Consider the following 18,460-nt stretch of genomic DNA (forward strand, 5'->3'; position numbering starts at 1 on the left):
TTTTAAATATTGCTATTAGCTGCTGAAAAGCACAATAGCAATGGAGGTAAACGAGGGGGGCGGGTCTCACCCGCCCGCCTCAATAAAACGGCCAAGGCCTACGGATGAAGGAGGAGGCGTAGGCGCTGGACGATCGGACTGCGGCGATGAGCGAGATGCGTATCTGCCCTATTACAAACCGAACTATAAAAGACTTTATCCAGAAAACTCAACCAACACAGACTTTAAAGTGTATGTGGAATCCACAAACGACGATAGATTGGGCAACAAGAGCCCTATATATTTAAATCATATTTTCGCAATGGACATAAAAGGTGTGACGGGCATTCAGAGGGTGAATGCCAATAAAATAGCAGTATTATTCAAGCAGTATAATACGGCAAATAATTTTATTAACAATACCACTTTTCTGACAAAATATGAAATGAAGGCGTTCATACCGGCAGCGCAAATTGAAAAAACCGGCATAATTAGATTTGTTCCAGCGAACATCTCTAACAAAGAACTATATACTAGACTTTCTTCGATATATGAAATAGTGGCAATAAGAAGGTTTACAAAGAAGGTAGGACAAGAGCGCATTGCATTGCAAACTGTAAGCATCACTTTCTTATCTAATGTACTGCCTAATAATGTACAATACGATCTATTCTCGTACAGAGTTTTCGAATACATTCCACCTTTACTACAGTGCTATAGGTGTTTTAAATTTAATCATTCAGCTAAGATTTGTAATGGGAAACAAAGATGTAGTATTTGCGGAGGTGAACACTTGTATAAGCAATGTGATAAACCAACTGAGATCAGCTGCATAAATTGCAGTGGGCCTCATCTTGCGATTTCTAGATTATGTCCTATCAAAATAAAGAAGATTAGTGAAAAGAAAAGCAACATTTCTTATGCAAGTGTTGCCTTAACAAAACAAGTTACCACGAATGAAACAGATTTCCCTCCACTTCCTCCACCAAAACCACAACTTGTAAATAGTAATGTTATTGTAAATAAGTCGGATGTAAATAAAGTTAAAATAGTCCCTTCTAAGGACCTTAAAAATCTAATAATTTCCAACAACGATGTACTTATGGCCCTAGTGCAGACGTTGGTGGAATTAGCCAATAAAGATGACAGTACACCCACGAATATGAAAACTATAAAAGATGCATTATTAAAAAATTTAACATAATGGATTGTGTAGGGCCTAGTTCTACACAATCCAAGCTACGTATTGTTCAGTTTAATATTCAAAGTGCAAATAGTAAAAAACCTTTATTAATTCAATTTTTAAAACAACAAAATATTGATATTTGCCTTCTAAATGAGACATGGTTTAAAGATAATAATTTTAAAATACCAGGATATAATATTTACAACAAAAATTCAAACAATGCACATAATGGAGTTGCAATACTAATAAAACCATACCTTAAGTATAATATATTAAATACTAGATTTTATGAAGATATACAAACAGTTGGTGTATCTGTATCAACTGGACATAGTAATTTAACAATTCTCTGTATATACTGTCCACCTTCAAGTGGGCGTATACGATTTAATAGACTCCGTTACATTATTAATGATTTACCAAAGCCCATATTTATGAGTGGTGACTTTAATGCTCATCATATTGCATTTGGTTGTCAGTCAACCAAAAGTAGAGGTCAGGAGTTATTTAATTTAATTGATGACTTAGATTTGTGTATTTTAAATGATGGTAGACCTACAACCTTAAATCGCCCTAGACAATCTGCTTCTGCCATTGATGTAAGCTTCATTAGTGGCAGCCTCGCACCACTATGTGAATGGTCTGTACATGATGATACAATGGGAAGTTACCATTATCCAACAATAACAGAGATTTCATTAGATATAGATAAATATCATCTCAATTCCCCTATAGATAGGTTTATATATAAAAGAGCTGACTGGGAAACATACACAGATCTTTCAAAAACAATGTTTAATGATTTGATACTTCAATCACATGATCCTATTTCAACATATAATAATTTCTGTTCTCATTTAGATACTCTTAAAGAAATGTCAATTCCAAAACTCACTAAAACAAATACTTTCATAAGCAGACCACCATCTCCTTGGTGGAATTGTATATGTGAACAAAGTGTTATTGCTTCATATAATGCACTAAAACTATATAGAAAAGAACCTACTATTGAAAATTATATTAATTACAAAAGAAAAGATGCCCAGAAAAAGAGAACAATTTCAGAACAGAAAAAAATTGGATGGAATAACTTATGTAACACTTTTAATAGAAATACTCACATAAGTAAAATTTGGAATTTATTAAAAATGTTCAAAGGCATAAGACCTAAGAATAAATCATATACAGATGTGTTTATATCTCCACTCTTGGATAAATTATCAGATAATAGCAACTTAATTGAAGTAGATCAACTGAACATTGTTTTTGAAATCAACAATGATAACCCAAATTCAAAATTTTTACTGGATCCATTTTCATGGTCTGAATTTTTAACAAGTTTGCACTCTAGACGAAATACAACTCCTGGCTTAGATGATTATCCTTACATTGTAATTAAAAACTTAGATGTTTCTGCCCAAAAGTTGTTTCTTAACATCCTCAATTTGCTTTGGAGTAATAAATGTATTCCACAGTCATGGAAAACACAATGTGTTGTCCCAATACTTAAGCCCGACAAATGTCCTGAGTTTGCTAGTTCTTATAGACCAATTTCCTTGTCATCCTGTCTTGGTAAAATATTCGAAAATATGGTGAAAGTCCGTCTCGATTGGTATGTTGAATCTAAGTGTTTCATTCCACCAATACAATTTGGCTTCCGTAGAGGGCGTAGTAGTGCAGACAGTTTCACCTCTTTAATCTCTGACCTGAAAAATGCAAAACATAGAAAATTAAACACAGTTTGCGTATTCCTAGACGTTCAAAGTGCTTTTGACAGTGTTGATCCTGGTATACTAGTTCAAATCATGTCTAGGTTGGGTGTGCCCGGGCACTTATGTAAGTGGATTTTTAATTTTTTGAACAACAGAACAATCTATGCTAGGCATAACAATATTCTATATGGACCCAAATGTGCCTCGAGAGGTACAATGCAGGGTGCCACACTATCTCCATTACTGTACAATATATACACAAGTGAAATTTGTAAATATGTAAATAATAGGAATGTAAATATTTTACAATTTGCTGATGACATTGTATTATACAGTAGTAATTACAACTTAGAGATTGCAATAGATAATATGAACAAATCCTTATTTCAACTATTACAATATTATAATTATCGTTTACATTTAAAAATTAACCCATCTAAAAGTAGTGTTATGTTTTTTGGCAATGAAGCCTCAAATTCAAATATTATTTACAATAATGAAATTATAAATAGAGTCACTTCAAAGAAATTTTTAGGAATAATACTAGACCCAAAACTAACTTTTGAAGAACATATTAAATATATATCCAAAAATGCTCACAGAGGACTAAATGTTATCAGATCACTGTGTGGTGTAACATGGGGTGCAGACCCTAAAATATTGTCAATATTGTATAAAAGTATTGTTAGAAGTCACTTAGATTATAGCTCACTCGCTTATATGAATAGTTCTCATGTAAATAAATTAGACATATTGCAGAATAAGGCTTTAAGAATAATATCTGGTGCTATTTGCTCAACTCCCATAAGGGCCATGGAAGTTGAGACAAAAGTGATGCCTTTGATTTTGAGGCGAATCTTACTTGCTGAAAGATACTGTCTCGAATTAATAGCATCAAACAACACTCAAGTAATAAACAAAATTGTACCTTATATAGATAGATCCCCAAGAAGACCATTAACAACAGCACAAGGTCTAATATGTGGTAATTCTCCAACAATGTCCGATATATTTCTGGAAATAGACAATAGTTTTTCTAAAATTAGAAAACAGTGTCCATGGCCATGTTACTCTTTCTCTTATCAGTGTATTTCACATCCAATTAATGTAGTCCATCAGACAATAAACAATAATTCGGAAATGCTTCAATTTTTGGAGGAAAATACAATGTACTATGTTATCTACACTGATGGGAGCAAAGCAAGTGATTATGTACATGCTGCTCTATATGATCCACAAGCAAAATTTTCTTCAAGTTTTATTCTGCATGAACCCTGCTCTATATTTACGGCAGAGGCATATGCAGTGTATCAGGCATTAATGCGTATTCGCGAAATCAATAATATTAAATATTTTTTAATAATTTCTGATTCCTTGAGTTTGATAACAGCTTTAACTACCCTTACAGTTAAATTCAAGTCTAATTATATCCTTTACTTCATTAAACAAATAATTCAACAATATCACAATAACAATATTCAAATTTTCTTTCTATGGGTACCTTCCCACAAAGGTATCTCTGGCAATGAAATGGCTGATAAAACTGCATATGAAGGAGTTAATGCTGTTGACGTTAGAAATACAATGAATGTTCCTATGTCCGATTACTTGCAATGTATTGACCAGAATATTCAAAATTTGTGGTTAGAAATGTGGAAGAAAGATCAAGATACGAAAGGAAAATGGTATGGAAGCATACAAGTAGACTTACCTGCAAGACCTTGGTATCATCGTATGCCAGATGTTCCTCGAGACTTTATTACTATCATAAATAGACTGCGTTTTGGTCATAATACTGCACCGTCACACCTTGCTCGACTCGGCATTATTGCGAATAAAACATGTTCACATTGTAATTCAAGTGATGGAACTGTGGAACACATTATCTTCGATTGTCAAAAATTTTTGATCGACAGACTAGTGTTGGCCAGTGAACTTAGTGATGTTGAAAATAAGTGTGATTTATTGTCCCGCCCGCCGCCTTTAAAACAATTGTTACAAGACGAACTTACTTATAAGCACATCTACAATTACATAAAAAATACAATAAAAACAATTTAATGGAATATGCTCATAGGCGTAACATTACGTCTATGAAAATTAAGAGTTGACCTAAAGGTTGTAAATGCCAGGTCATAAAATCCCAAAAAAAAAAAAAAAAATGTATTTCTGACAGATGACTAGTGACCGGGCATTGTTTATTTTTAAAGTTGAAGATATATTTCATTTACCAATTACCAAATACCAATACCATAATTTATTAATTTTATCAATTATTGTTTACGTAGGTAAAGTGAAGAAGTTTTTTAACTTTCTATTAATTATAAAAATTTGTTACATTCAAGTTCCAAGTAAAAATTATATTCCATTTTCAGGAAAAACATGTAAACTGTAAACATCTTATTCGTTTAATTATTACTTGGTGAGTATTTTATTGTTTTTTTCTTTTAATATTATTTTATAAGAATTAGACGTCGCACTAAATTTTCTACTCGAAGATATATTTCAATCAATTTAATAGTAATATGATGTCTATACTAAAAGAGTAAGTAAGTCCTGTATAATATTTAAAGATTACATATTTTATTGCACCACATAATATAACATTGTCAAAGTAAAAAAATGACGTTTTAATATTTCAGTATATACATTTAAAAATGATTGAGCTGCCTAGGATTACAAGGGCTCTAAGAGCTCACACCCAGCTTGATAAACCACGGTGCCTAAAGCCAAGTGGAGATGCACCACTAGTTATAAACTTTAAAACTAATGTTCCCAGGTATATGCAGAAAACATTTTAAAATACATTTAATATTTTTAATAATAATATATGATACTACTTATTCATTAAGAATCAGAAATATTCATTGAAATTAATAAAATTTAACTTAATTATTACTTTTGCAGATATAAATCCTTTACTGATATCTATGCATATATTGAAAACCATGAACTACAATGTAGTGAAATATTACCACTTTTACAAAAGTTGAAAGTAGAATGTAAGCAGCTAACTGGAGACCAAAGCGATAATGTAGTAGAAGATGCGGCTGTGTTATCATTACGAATGTTTTTAGACCAAGATATAGTTATGTTAAAGCACTTATCACAGCTCCGACAGACCTTTGGAAATGTTCTAACCGCAACTGCTAACAGAATTTGTAAGGTATCGTAAATTTCTATCTTTCAATTATTTGTTAAATAATATTAACAAACTATCATAATTAATATTAAAAACAACTGTATGTCAACTCACACATCATAAGTAAAATTCCTTATTTATTTGTATATTGTAGATAATTTTGTGACTGTCTTGATGGATTTATCAATATAAATATATTTTAAAACATAAATTATACAATTTATTTTTAAACAGCATACTTGTCACATCTTTGTGTTGGCCTTAAAAAATGAAATATAGGTGATTTTCTATGCTTTTGTAGTTGGTATTAGAAATTTCTACCTACCTCAATGAAGACACTAAAGAGTATATAAAAAAAGAAATGGTGGAAACTAAGCAATATACAAAACTCTGGGGTGAAAATATACAATGTGTCTACATCCCTTACAAACCTTTGAAGAAAAAATTAGCAAAACTGACAAGGAAACCTGCAACAGAAAGCTCATTTGTTAATGATTTCTCAATGAAATACAGCAATGAGAATAACAAAAGTAATTTTGAACAAGTAAAACCTCGGCAGGAACCAAAGGTAAATACATATTATCTGATTAAGATGGCTTGTACAATATTTTTATTTAATCAGAGATACATAGATAAGATTTATTGTTCAAGATATTTCATTAATCACTAATTGACTTATTGCTGATATATTATAAAATACAGCCCTTTGCTTTAAATCAAGAGAGTACTAAGTATGATTCATGTATGTCAAAATTGGATTTTAACATGCGGAAGTCTTACTTTACACTAAGTTTTGACTTTTAATCTTACCCGAAGTCATAGTTGATTAGAGTATACACTCAAAAACCCTAAACAGGTCTTGTTCTTAAATATTTTCATTTGGTTTCACTAATCTTTTCACTTTATTAATTAATTTTCTCTGCCTGACTTACCTTAACCTACGACAGGTTTTGATGTCAAAGATATGTTTTATGTTTACACAAGATATTTTTTTTTATTTTTACGAAATCATAGTACATACATATCTTTGTTTTTCAGTTTGGAAAAGTATGGCTAGAAACAAAAGTGAGAGAACTATATGAAAGTTCAGGAGGCATGACAAGTGCAGATGTATTACAGTCAATTATAACATTACTCAACTCCCCACGATCCAATGACGAAATGCAAAATGATTTGTTTGAGTTACTGGGTTTTGATAAGTTTGAATTCATACAAGAGATTTTAGAACATCGTCAGGATATTACGGATAGCTTGAAAGCGCCTATACAACCTAGCGTAGCTGAAAGTTTGTATTAATCAATCATTTAATTAAATTACTTAATTTACACAATATTAAAAAATACACTAAATAAAGTATTATTTAGTGTAATTTTATGCAAATGACCGTGGTAGTAACCACGGTCATTTGCATAAAATAAGTATGTATTTGTTTATTTGTACTCCTACAGCTAACATTAATCATATATAACAAAAGAGAATTGTACTAAAGATATAGAAAAGATGGCATACATAATATATACAAAAGGTTCGAATGTTAAGGAAACTTAGAAAGGAAAAATATCAATAAAAATTATTAAATACATTTAACTAAGTAATTCCTAATTCAGCTGTGCTGTGTGATGGTGTGGAAGTGTGGGTGTGTATGTGGTGTATGCTTATGATTCCGGTGACGCTATTAATTTTCTTAATACTCCCTTTTAAAGCTTTCAAATTAAACGGATTAAAAAATCTATTTACCCTAAACAATTAATTTATACCTATATAAATGTTACTTTATTAACGCATTCGTGTCCATAGCGGAAATAGGTTATAATCAGGTCCTCGGTCCGGTTTGGTTCGCTTAGATATTTAAATCCCCCTTAAAAAAAATGATATTATGTAACAAATTTCAGTGGCTGCAATGTTACCAGAAAATAAAATGCCACAGTATCTCTGTCAAGTATCAGTTAGATCTGAACAAGAGAAGCTGTTGGCTAAGCTTGTGAGGAAAGGAGAAAAGAAATCCAAAACCAAAAAGGGTGATGATGATGACGATGAACCGGAAATTAATGTTGCTCAACTTCGAGCTAAAAGGTAATACTGAAACTTTTATTTTTTCTATTAATTTTACTAATAAAAATACTTCTTGAAACTTCTCTGATATTGCTTGTCCTTATAATTTTTTCCCCATAATTACACATACAAAATATTTAGAATATAATTTTTGATGATAACGTATGAACATATTAATTTAAGTGAGGCTATATACTACATAAATGTAATTCACATTTGAATTTATTTTATTTGTCAGATTTGAAGTTATTGACAAAAATAGACACCTTCCCAATACCAGCTCCTTTAATTAGATCGAATTTGAGTTAGACCGGCTAGAATCATCGATGACCCTGCCCCAACCGACCGGCTTGATGCTGTGGCTTTGCGTAGAGATGTTAGTTCCCACAGCGTCTTGTCTTCTCATATTTAATAGGGAGTTTTCTAAAAAAAATTTTTCGGACTGTTACCTCCTTTCTATAATCGAACTTTGAGGCAAAATCCCATATTTTTCATCTTGACGTCTGGCGATTTATGGAATCAGCTGCCAGTAAAGGTACCGAACCTATAAAAATACGGAGCCTTCAAGAAACGATCGTACAAACCGTACCCTAGTCGTCTGCAAAACCTAGTGTCGTTATCATAAAGTAAATATATAAATTATAGGTGTAATCTATTATTACACCTATCTCATATTAATCTATATATCTATCTATTTACTTGATTGATTGAAAGACGTAATTAGTAAATAATTTATTTATATATAAGTTATTTTTCTTTCCAATTTACAGGATTGCAGAATTAACGAAACCAGTGGTACCGTTTTCTTCGTCGAAAAGTAACGTGGATCCTGTACTTCAAAAGATATCGTATTTCCAAACGAAAGTGCAATATCCTAATGTATATGACTCTTCGATTAATGCGAAAAATTCAGCTGGTAATTTTTTTTTATTCAAGCAACATTTATGAGTATTTCAATAATAACCCGGTGCTTGAGATAAAGCGTGAGCTAATGTCATCCCCATATAAATTCTTTAGCGTTAGTGAGTCACGACTGTCGAAAAGTGACATTCTCTCAAAAAAATAAAATATGTATATTATGGAACATAAGATACATGTATCACTTATTCCACTCCATTAAATTTGAATTTGTAGGCATCCCTACTCATCGGCAAAGAAGACAGAGGGTGTAGGCCGAGAGAAAAAGCCGGCGTAAAAAACTCTCGGTACTCTTTTAAAACAGCAATCATCATCACACTTATTTAAAACAAATATCGCAAATTAATTAGAAGTAGCCTGTCTAGCACTAGTAACCTTCGAAAAGATTAAGTCAGTGTCTGACAGCTGACACAAAAATACTTCACCAATTGTCGTATTCCGCTTAGTTCTAGCACAAATTAATATCATCATTAGTTCTAGCAGTGCTCGGGTTTTCCATAGAACCATTGATTGTGACTTTTTCATAAACAAATAATATCCATGCTCAGGATAAGATAAACTAAATTTTTGAGCATGACTTCCATTTGTCAAATCCAATAAGTTGTCAATTATTTAATAGATTATTTCCTAAAATTTAAAGCCCAGAAGACTAAATTACAAAATTAAAACTGCTGTCCGATGGCGACGTGCAATTTGCATAATACCTAAGTTCTCATGAAAATAGAAATTGTCGTTTTGTTAGCTCTAAGTCTCGAGCCTCTAAGTTACACTTAGAAACATTATTAACTCGTGAGCAAGCAAGTTATGAGGCACGCGAAATATTTGAACAGTTTTATAATTTAAAACGCAAAAAAAAACCATTAAACAGTCCAATTCGTATTTCAGGATTTGTTTCTGGTATGAAACTAATTCTCCCCGAGAATGCAGTACGAAAAGATCTCAAAGAGTACGAAGAAGTGATCATTCCCAAGATGGAATCAGGGCCATTGGAAATCGGCAACAAGCGCGTGCCTATAGCGGCTTTGGATGAAGTAAGATGATATTTTGTTTGGTTTATAAAAAAGCCGTTTCCCGCCCGCTTTGCTGGGCGAATTAAAATAGGAAATAAATAAAATTTTATGTTTCATTATTATTATATTTTTCATATTTTTATTATTCTTCTTCTTAACTTCCTGCTAAGAAAATTGAAAATGTTCGAACATCGAGTTTTTAACAGATGTTGACGTTTTGAGGTTCTAGGAAGCCTCCCCGAATGTTTCCGCGGTGAAGTCCGTATGTATAAATTTTCATAAAAGTAAAACAGCAATAAAAAAATGAAGGAACGTAAAAAATAAATAGCCATAAACCATCTAGGATTTCGCATCGAATGGCAGTAGTTTTATGTCGATACGATCAGTGGTTTAGGCGTGAAGGAGCCTCAAACGAAGACCATTTTTCTTATATATATAGACAAGACATAAAATACAAGTAAAGATTTTTGAATAACATCACCTCAAAAAGTCAACTGTTATTCAGAAGATGAATTTCTTTCACGCCCACTCATCTTCGCTGCGAATACCTACCAACCTGTAGAGTAGTGTTTTCCTCAACGTGCTACTCATCCCTAAGGTTGTAGGTTCGATCCCCGGCTGTGCACTAATGGACACTCTCGCATTTTAATACTCGCTCGTACGGTGAAGGAAATATATATTTTTGGAATTTGCAAAGTTTACATTTAGATTTATTTTTTATTTACAGGTTGGTCAAATGGCATTCGAGAATATAAAAGAACTAAACAGAATACAGTCGGTTGTATTTAATACAGCTTACAATACGAATGAGAATTTGTTAATATGCGCTCCAACTGGTGCGGGCAAAACTAATATAGCCTTACTCACTGTGGTACATCAAATTAAACAATATATCGAGAATAATGTTATTATGAAGAACAAATTTAAGGTATGAATGTTAATAGCTACCTCCGTATATTTGTTTATCCAATGAGCATTTGTCAAAATTTATTAGTGACTATAGACTATACACACTGTTATTTTTAATTCGGTTAGATATTGGCTTAATAAATTCCAACCGCCACAACGGTTTGTTTAGGCAAGATGGCGTCGGACCCTATAACGAACCATGTCGAAAAACAAGTAAACAAACTTCGACCTTTTTACATGTTGATCGAATGATTTACTGATATAATTTAAACTTTACATATTATATTTCGATCAAAATTATGTTTTTTTTATAAGTTAATTATTATTTGCTAGTTATTTTAGTATTTTATTTGATAAAAAAATTACAGAAACTATACAAAAATTGGCAAACCTACGTTAACAACATACTCTTTATTTTCCTTTTATTAGATTATCTACATAGCACCAATGAAAGCTTTAGCGTCGGAAATGACAGCGAGTTTTGGCCGAAGACTACAAGGTCTTGGTATATCTGTGAGGGAATTAACGGGTGACATGAAATTAACTAAAACCGAAGTGCAACAGACGCAAATGATTGTCACTACACCTGAAAAATGGGATGTAGTTACACGTAAAGGAGCGAGTGAGTGATTTTTACAATTCAGTAGATCTTTATATTTTAAGACATTTCCTATTTGTTTTAATCAGAAAACTCAAAAATATATTTTAAAAAATCGGTTGTCTGTAAAGTCGGTTTACTGACGATAGTTGACCGTGACAACGTCATAAGAAAATGATGATGATTGAGCCTGATGGAATGTTTGCATTTTTCAAAAGAAATTTTTATTTTTATCTGTTTGATAGATATTTTGTATGGATATAGAAAAGGAGGTAAACGGAAATCACAATTGAATTGATCAAGTTACATTTATTTGTACGCATAAATACAATTAATATGTCAATTATTTAACGAACGAACTCTGCCGAACGCGGAGGCCGATTGTGCCTCTTTGTCACTCATTCCGCGCTCTCGCTTGCACTTCAAGCCTTAAATGGAACGCCTCAGAGCAAGGTAACGCCGCATGCGTCATGTTTTTTCGTGCGTGCAGCCGGCTCCATCGAATTATAAGACGTTGTCACGTCAAAAAGAATAATGTATCAATTTTAATGCGTTTTGTTTTTGGCTGAGAGATTAGAATTGTCTATGCAAATTATGTAAGGCCTTGTTTTCGAGAAGCTTTTAAACTTTAGCTTTTACTCATAAACCCGAAAAACTTTTTGATACAGTATAGTATATAATAATGACAGTAAAAAATTAAGTAAGACGCGGCAACCAATAAGTAATAAGTATCTACATCTTTCTTATTTGAAGTTTGTTTTTGGCTATTAACTTTCTGAAAAGTAACTGTTGTTTGAAAATTGTGTGGTTCATAATGCATTTCATATATTTTCTACAGCGGACACGGAACTAGCATCCATTGTCAAACTGTTGATCATAGATGAAGTTCACTTATTGCACGGCGATCGGGGTCCCATAGTGGAAGCGATCGTTGCACGTACATTACGACAAGTCGAGTCTTCACAGAATATGATACGAATTGTCGGTTTATCAGCTACTTTGCCGAATTATTTGGATGTTGCCAGGTAATTTTTCTTAATACGAAAATTGAAATCAAATAGAAAAATATCTTAAAAGTAAATTTTAATAATGTTGTTTGGCCACCAAGGCTTTTAAATACTGTTATTATATAATTTTATGAAGATATAACTACTACCAGTAGAAAAGTTGAGATATTTCTTAATGACTACCCTCTGATTTTTAATTCCGTAGAATTCTGACAGCTATAATTTTTTGACATGTCAGAGATTACAAATCTTTTTGGCTGGGTACATTTTCAATTTCAATACGAGTCTGAACATCTGAGTCTATACATAAATTTTATGTTGGTTTTACAGCGAGTTATTACTCCCGTCCCTTTTCATCACAAACAGTAAAAAACTCTCAAGTAAAAATAATTTTTTTTTTTTTTTAAAAGGTTTGCTAAACCTGGAATTAGTAGGTAGTGATGCCAGCTACAGAATAAAATGAAGTAATTAAAGTTAATTCGATATATTGTTCGTAATATTGAAATATTTGTTATTTTTGTATTTGTAGATAGAACATAAAAAATACGTCGCATTTTATTTTTTTGTTGCCTTCAAATGGGTCAAATCAGTCCCTTTTTCGGTGGAGAATTTTTTAGTAAGCAACACTTATGAAATGTCAGAATTCTACGGAATGAAAAATCTGAGTATAATTATGAAATTTGATTGAATTTAAAGAAATAATATACAAGTTTTAACGTAGTACTACGTAAGCAAGCACTATTTTAAATCCTTTTTTTAAATCATAAAATTGAAGTTCGCATGGTTTAAATATTTTCTGTTTCATTACAGGTTCCTCCGTGTAAACCCTAACATTGGCCTGTTTTACTTCGATTCACGTTTCCGTCCTGTGCCCTTGGAACAGCAATTTATTGGCGTGAAAGATGTTGGTAGTGGAGGTGGTTCACACTTACGACAGGTAAGACTATGGGTTCTTTCTTGCCAGTTCTTCGTGCCCGCTCTACGCCCTTGATTCACATTTTAAAATGCGTCGAGTGGAGTGTTAATATCTTTTACAAAGCATTTCTATACATTTCAACCTAAAAGCTACAGTTTTTTTAATGTAAGTTACACATCTCACATCTTGTTTAGCTCTTACAAATGATTTTGTAGATAATTATAGATAAGATAGGAATATTATTTTTGTAATAGATATATTTTTGTAGAGTTAAAATTATTTTAAAGTAAAGTTAATAACAGGTAGCAGAGAATCGATATCCACGAATTTTCCTTTGAAGTTCCGCAACCCGGCAACTCGCATAGAGATCCTAATCCTTGGTATTGATTTGCTACAGTTCAAACAATTTGTATGACAATACTTGGCGATTAAAAAGAGTGGCGGAAAGTTTATTGCCAGTTCTTCTTACCCACTCTACGCCCTTGACTTGCGAACTGGTAGTAAATGTAAATTTACAATTAATTTAACTTCTTTCTCACAATTCATAATTGTACTTGTTTACCTACATGAATAAAGATATTTTGAGATTGAGTTAGATTAATCTGTATCTTTTTCAAAGATATTTTTTAAGGCATGTTTTATGCGTATTTGGGTTGGTTATATTTTATCAAAATCGACGCTCTACTCCGCCATATGTTTTAATCTGGTACATACACACAGCTATCTCCAATTTATAGATCCAGCAAATGAATGAAATTTGCTACGAAAAAGCAGTAGACATGGTACAAAAGGGTCACCAGGTGATGGTCTTCGTTCACGCGCGTAATGCGACTCATCAGACCGCAATGGTTTTGAAGGAGCTAGCGCAAAAGAAGGGTCATTTGAAGCACTTTGAACCAGAGGATTCTGGTGGTAAGTTTTCAAAGATTTTTCAGTAAAGTTTTAGTAAGATATCTTAATATATATAAATTACGTGTCACGTTGTTTGTCCGCTATGGACTCCTAAACTACCGAACCGATATCAATCAAATTTGCACACCGTGTGTAGTTTGATCCAAATTAAAAGATAGGATACATCTCAATTTATACCCGTAAAATTATTTTATTGCAAAATATTTGTTTATTATTTGATAGTCACAATTTTAACAGATGGCGCTGTGTTGAAAGTACCAACGTTTCACATAAGCTACAATTTAATGGCATAACCACCATAAAGCATGGTGGTCCCCATGACTGGTGTTCTTCTACCGTTTCCCTTGAATAGTTTACTACTATGTAATATAACAAAAACCTTAGCCACAGCAACGCTTGGCCGGTCTGCTAGTAACTTATATAATCTTGAGAATCCTGTCTATACATCATGCATTATAGTAGATGGGCATAAATTTCGCGGCTTCTTATGTTAAACTTATTTAAACAATAGGAACCGAGGAAATTAAAAGTTTTGCTACTAATGTCACCACGGGCGACGTTGCCAGGATTGTTACTTTTTAATCACGGAACATACTGGGTAACCGAGAAGAAACTGTAAAACTATAAATTTAGACATTGTTACTTGTTTCTTTATATGTTATATAGAGCGGTCGTATCCGTTGCAAAAATTAAAAAAATATAGTATATATTATTACTTTTTCAGGTTTTCTTAAAGCTAAAAAATCTATCGGCAGCAGTCCCAATAAGCAGCTAGCTGAGCTATTTGCTTTTGGGTTCGCTTGCCATCATGCTGGGATGCTAAGAAGTGATAGGTACGTATTCACTTCATAGCTTAGTAGTTGGATAGCGGAATATATTATAATACGGAAGTCCAGAACCAAAACCATAAAATGTTTTTAGTTTAGATTTTATTACATATTAGTTATTTGATATAACCATAATAGTCGTATATATTTGTGCGGAAAAACAGAAGTACGTGCGTTAGCAATGCGATAGAAATTACGTCTAATAGTAACTGGCGTATTAGCTTCTTTCTTTCATGTGTAAAAATAAACTTGAATAATGTTCCTTAGCGGCTTCCTGATATGTATGGCAAATGTTTCAGGAATATGGTTGAGAAATACTTTTCCGATGGTTATATAAAAGTATTAGTTTGTACATCGACGTTAGCTTGGGGAGTTAATTTACCAGCACACGCGGTTGTTATAAGGGTAAGTTTAGCTGTCATTATCACATATATATGTCACCGTAAAATTGTAAACACCGTTAGATTGTAATCTATCTCGGGAGATTGTGAACCTAACGTACTGTTTACAATTTAACGTATTATTATTCAGTAGATTGTAATCTATCGAAGTGAAACCGTCAAATTACAATCTTAAAATTGTCAAATTGTTAACTGTCCCTGATTGGTCGGCTTTATAGTAGACCGTTCTATGTCCATAGAATTAGGAATGAAACAATCAATAATTCTAATTCTAAGACATCACATGGTAAAAAAAATTGTATCAAAATAATGTTGATATCATATTTCCCTGGTTGCATAATATAAGCCAAACTCTATACTGTACAAGTTCTCATAATTTTAAAATAAAGTCGTACCTCTGAACGACTACGGCGCTATGATGTTGTGGAATTATTATGTGGTAATTTAATTCTCAAACATGCAATTTTTGAGGTTATACTTCTTTAGGCGCGTTATAAAAAATTTATGAGAGTGAAATTTTACGATGCGTGCGCACCGTGACACAAAATTAACAGAATGAAGTTGTCCACGGAAGATGCTACGGCATTGGACATAATTAAAAAACAACATTCGAATAATAATAGAATTTATGTTACACTTAATGTAAGAGAATAATAATAAATATTTCATTAATTAATCTTTCAAATGTATGAACTTTATTGACTATAATGACTCCTTTTCTAGTTTTTGATTATTGAACTGTAATTAATTATTTGCATGCAATCAAAAACTATTTTTAATAATGCCAAAGAAGTATAACTTCTTACGCGCGTACATAAGTACACGCACCCTTTTTTTTTTAAATTTGTAATGAAACAGGCGCAATAACTGTGTCTGCCCCTTGCCGGTTTGCTATTCTGATGCTGTTGTCTTATAAACCATTATCTTTCAGGGTACCGAGATCTACGACCAAAGTCATGGTACATTTGTGGATTTAAGTATCTTAGATGTCCTTCAAATATTCGGTCGTGCAGGTCGTCCGCAATTCGATACTTCTGGAACGGGCATTATTATTACAACACACGATAAACTATCGCATTACCTCAAATCTATGACCAATCAATTTCCTATTGAGAGTAACTTTATTAATTTGTTGGCTGATAATTTGAATGCTGAGGTAAGTTTAAAAATTAAAAGACTCTTTTGTCTCTTTCTGACAAATAGTATTTAGGCTGTGACGAAAAGGGACAGATGAGTACTTTAGTGAGGAAAAAAAATATTTTTATTTTCCGAGTTACACTCTGATCGAACTATTTATATTTTAGAAAAATTCTTTTTTACCGGATTGACGTTATGTTTTATTATAAATTTACAATTATTTTACATAATTTTAAATTTAACCGACGTTTCTCGTGCTTTACAGTCGGTCACCGTGACCACACATGTGTAAAAGACAATACTATATTTATATTTTGTTAATTCTTATTATGTTGGCTCTACGAGCTTCAGGAGTTCGTAGAGTTCGTAATTCATTCTACGTAATTTATTTCTTTATTAATTTGCTAAACATTTCTTTTAACAACACAACTAATCCACTTACTATAAAAAATATATATTTGTAATATTCAGGTTGCTTTGGGAACAGTGACGAATATTGATGAAGCAGTTGAATGGCTCAGCTACACTTATCTGTTCGTTCGTATGAGGATTAATCCACAGGTATTTTTTGCCACGGTTCTTACTTATTACATGTTCAATACAGAACAGATAAAAAATTTAGTTAAGTTTTTTTTAGCTATGGATTTTATGTCTCGCACAGAATGCTTCTTCTCAAATATCACATGCATCACATGCAATCGTGCCATTTTGTTGATATTTATGTTCTCCCACTTCTACGCAAACACGGGCTACAACTTAAATAAAAAAATTGTTTTATATTTAAAGAAAAAAAAATGTATGTCGCGGTACGCCGGTCCCCGTGTTGTCACCGTCGCTTTCGCCACCACGTGGCATATTTCGCATATAGATTTTAAGCGCAGTGAGTTCTGCGCACGATTCCGCCGGGTGCCGTCCAAAACCAAACTGACCGACCGATCGGCCACCACCTCTCGACCCGTTCCGTCCCCACTCTCGAACCATACACAGACATCACTCAAACGCCATCTCTTAAAGAGACAGCATTTGACGCTTTTTAACAGCTAATAACGACATCTATGATCGCTTTAACGCAACCTCGCCGACATATATTAATTTGGTTAAAATTAAGCAATATTCAAAATCACTTTAACCATAAACGAGGCCCAACTTTAGGTTGCTATCGCCAGAAACACTGATTTTCAATGGGCCTGTGTGGGCCTGGGTATCTGGAAGCTGTTTCCAGGATGATCCATTCCCTTGGTAAAATAATATGCGCTGGTTCGGCTATCGCGTATCAGTATAGTAAAAGAAGGAATCCAAAATCGATTAGACTAAGACTTACCATCAACGGTGGTGTGTCCTACTCCAAGCATTGGATCCTTTATAAATAAAGAAAGAAAATGCGGTGCGTTACAATATCAGTGCGCACCCGATACCTGTTACTTCCAACTGTGTATCCTTGAACCATGCCGGAACACCACCTTCCATTTCTAGTTCATGTGTCAGAATCGAAAATTGTAATCCTTCTTTGACTGACACCGATTAAGCGCAGACAAAGCCCATACAATTATTTCTAGAGGCTTACATTGACATAATATTAACAATTTAATAAATTAAATATTTTTAGGTATACGGTCTATCATATAGCGACGTACAAGAAGAACCAATGTTAGAGACAAAACGTCGACAGCTCATAACAAGCGCCGCCATGCAACTCGATAAGACTCAAATGTTAAGGTACAACGAACGAACTGGAGATTTAAATGTTACAGGTA

At 32.8% G+C, this 18,460-nt stretch overlaps 1 protein-coding gene across 1 annotated transcript in view; it reads left to right on the forward strand.

Annotated features, from left to right (window-relative positions):
- The first annotated feature begins 5,168 nt into the window (after positions 1-5,168).
- Positions 5,169-18,460, forward strand: part of LOC125052049 (activating signal cointegrator 1 complex subunit 3) — a 34,666-nt gene continuing 21,374 nt past the window's right edge. The window contains exons 1-18 of the mRNA XM_047652698.1: positions 5,169-5,299; positions 5,520-5,656; positions 5,785-6,043; positions 6,321-6,587; positions 7,058-7,304; positions 7,912-8,092; positions 8,842-8,987; positions 9,875-10,020; positions 10,727-10,927; positions 11,338-11,530; positions 12,345-12,531; positions 13,324-13,450; positions 14,167-14,341; positions 15,066-15,174; positions 15,468-15,573; positions 16,501-16,725; positions 17,178-17,267; positions 18,313-18,457. Coding sequence (XP_047508654.1) covers positions 5,535-5,656; positions 5,785-6,043; positions 6,321-6,587; positions 7,058-7,304; positions 7,912-8,092; positions 8,842-8,987; positions 9,875-10,020; positions 10,727-10,927; positions 11,338-11,530; positions 12,345-12,531; positions 13,324-13,450; positions 14,167-14,341; positions 15,066-15,174; positions 15,468-15,573; positions 16,501-16,725; positions 17,178-17,267; positions 18,313-18,457 — 2,926 coding nt within the window. The 5' untranslated portion in view covers positions 5,169-5,299; positions 5,520-5,534. The remainder of the gene's footprint in view (positions 5,300-5,519; positions 5,657-5,784; positions 6,044-6,320; positions 6,588-7,057; positions 7,305-7,911; positions 8,093-8,841; positions 8,988-9,874; positions 10,021-10,726; positions 10,928-11,337; positions 11,531-12,344; positions 12,532-13,323; positions 13,451-14,166; positions 14,342-15,065; positions 15,175-15,467; positions 15,574-16,500; positions 16,726-17,177; positions 17,268-18,312; positions 18,458-18,460) is intronic.

This window comes from Pieris napi, chromosome 8 (assembly GCF_905475465.1).
Source record: "Pieris napi chromosome 8, ilPieNapi1.2, whole genome shotgun sequence".
Taxonomy (NCBI): Eukaryota; Metazoa; Arthropoda; class Insecta; order Lepidoptera; family Pieridae; genus Pieris; species Pieris napi.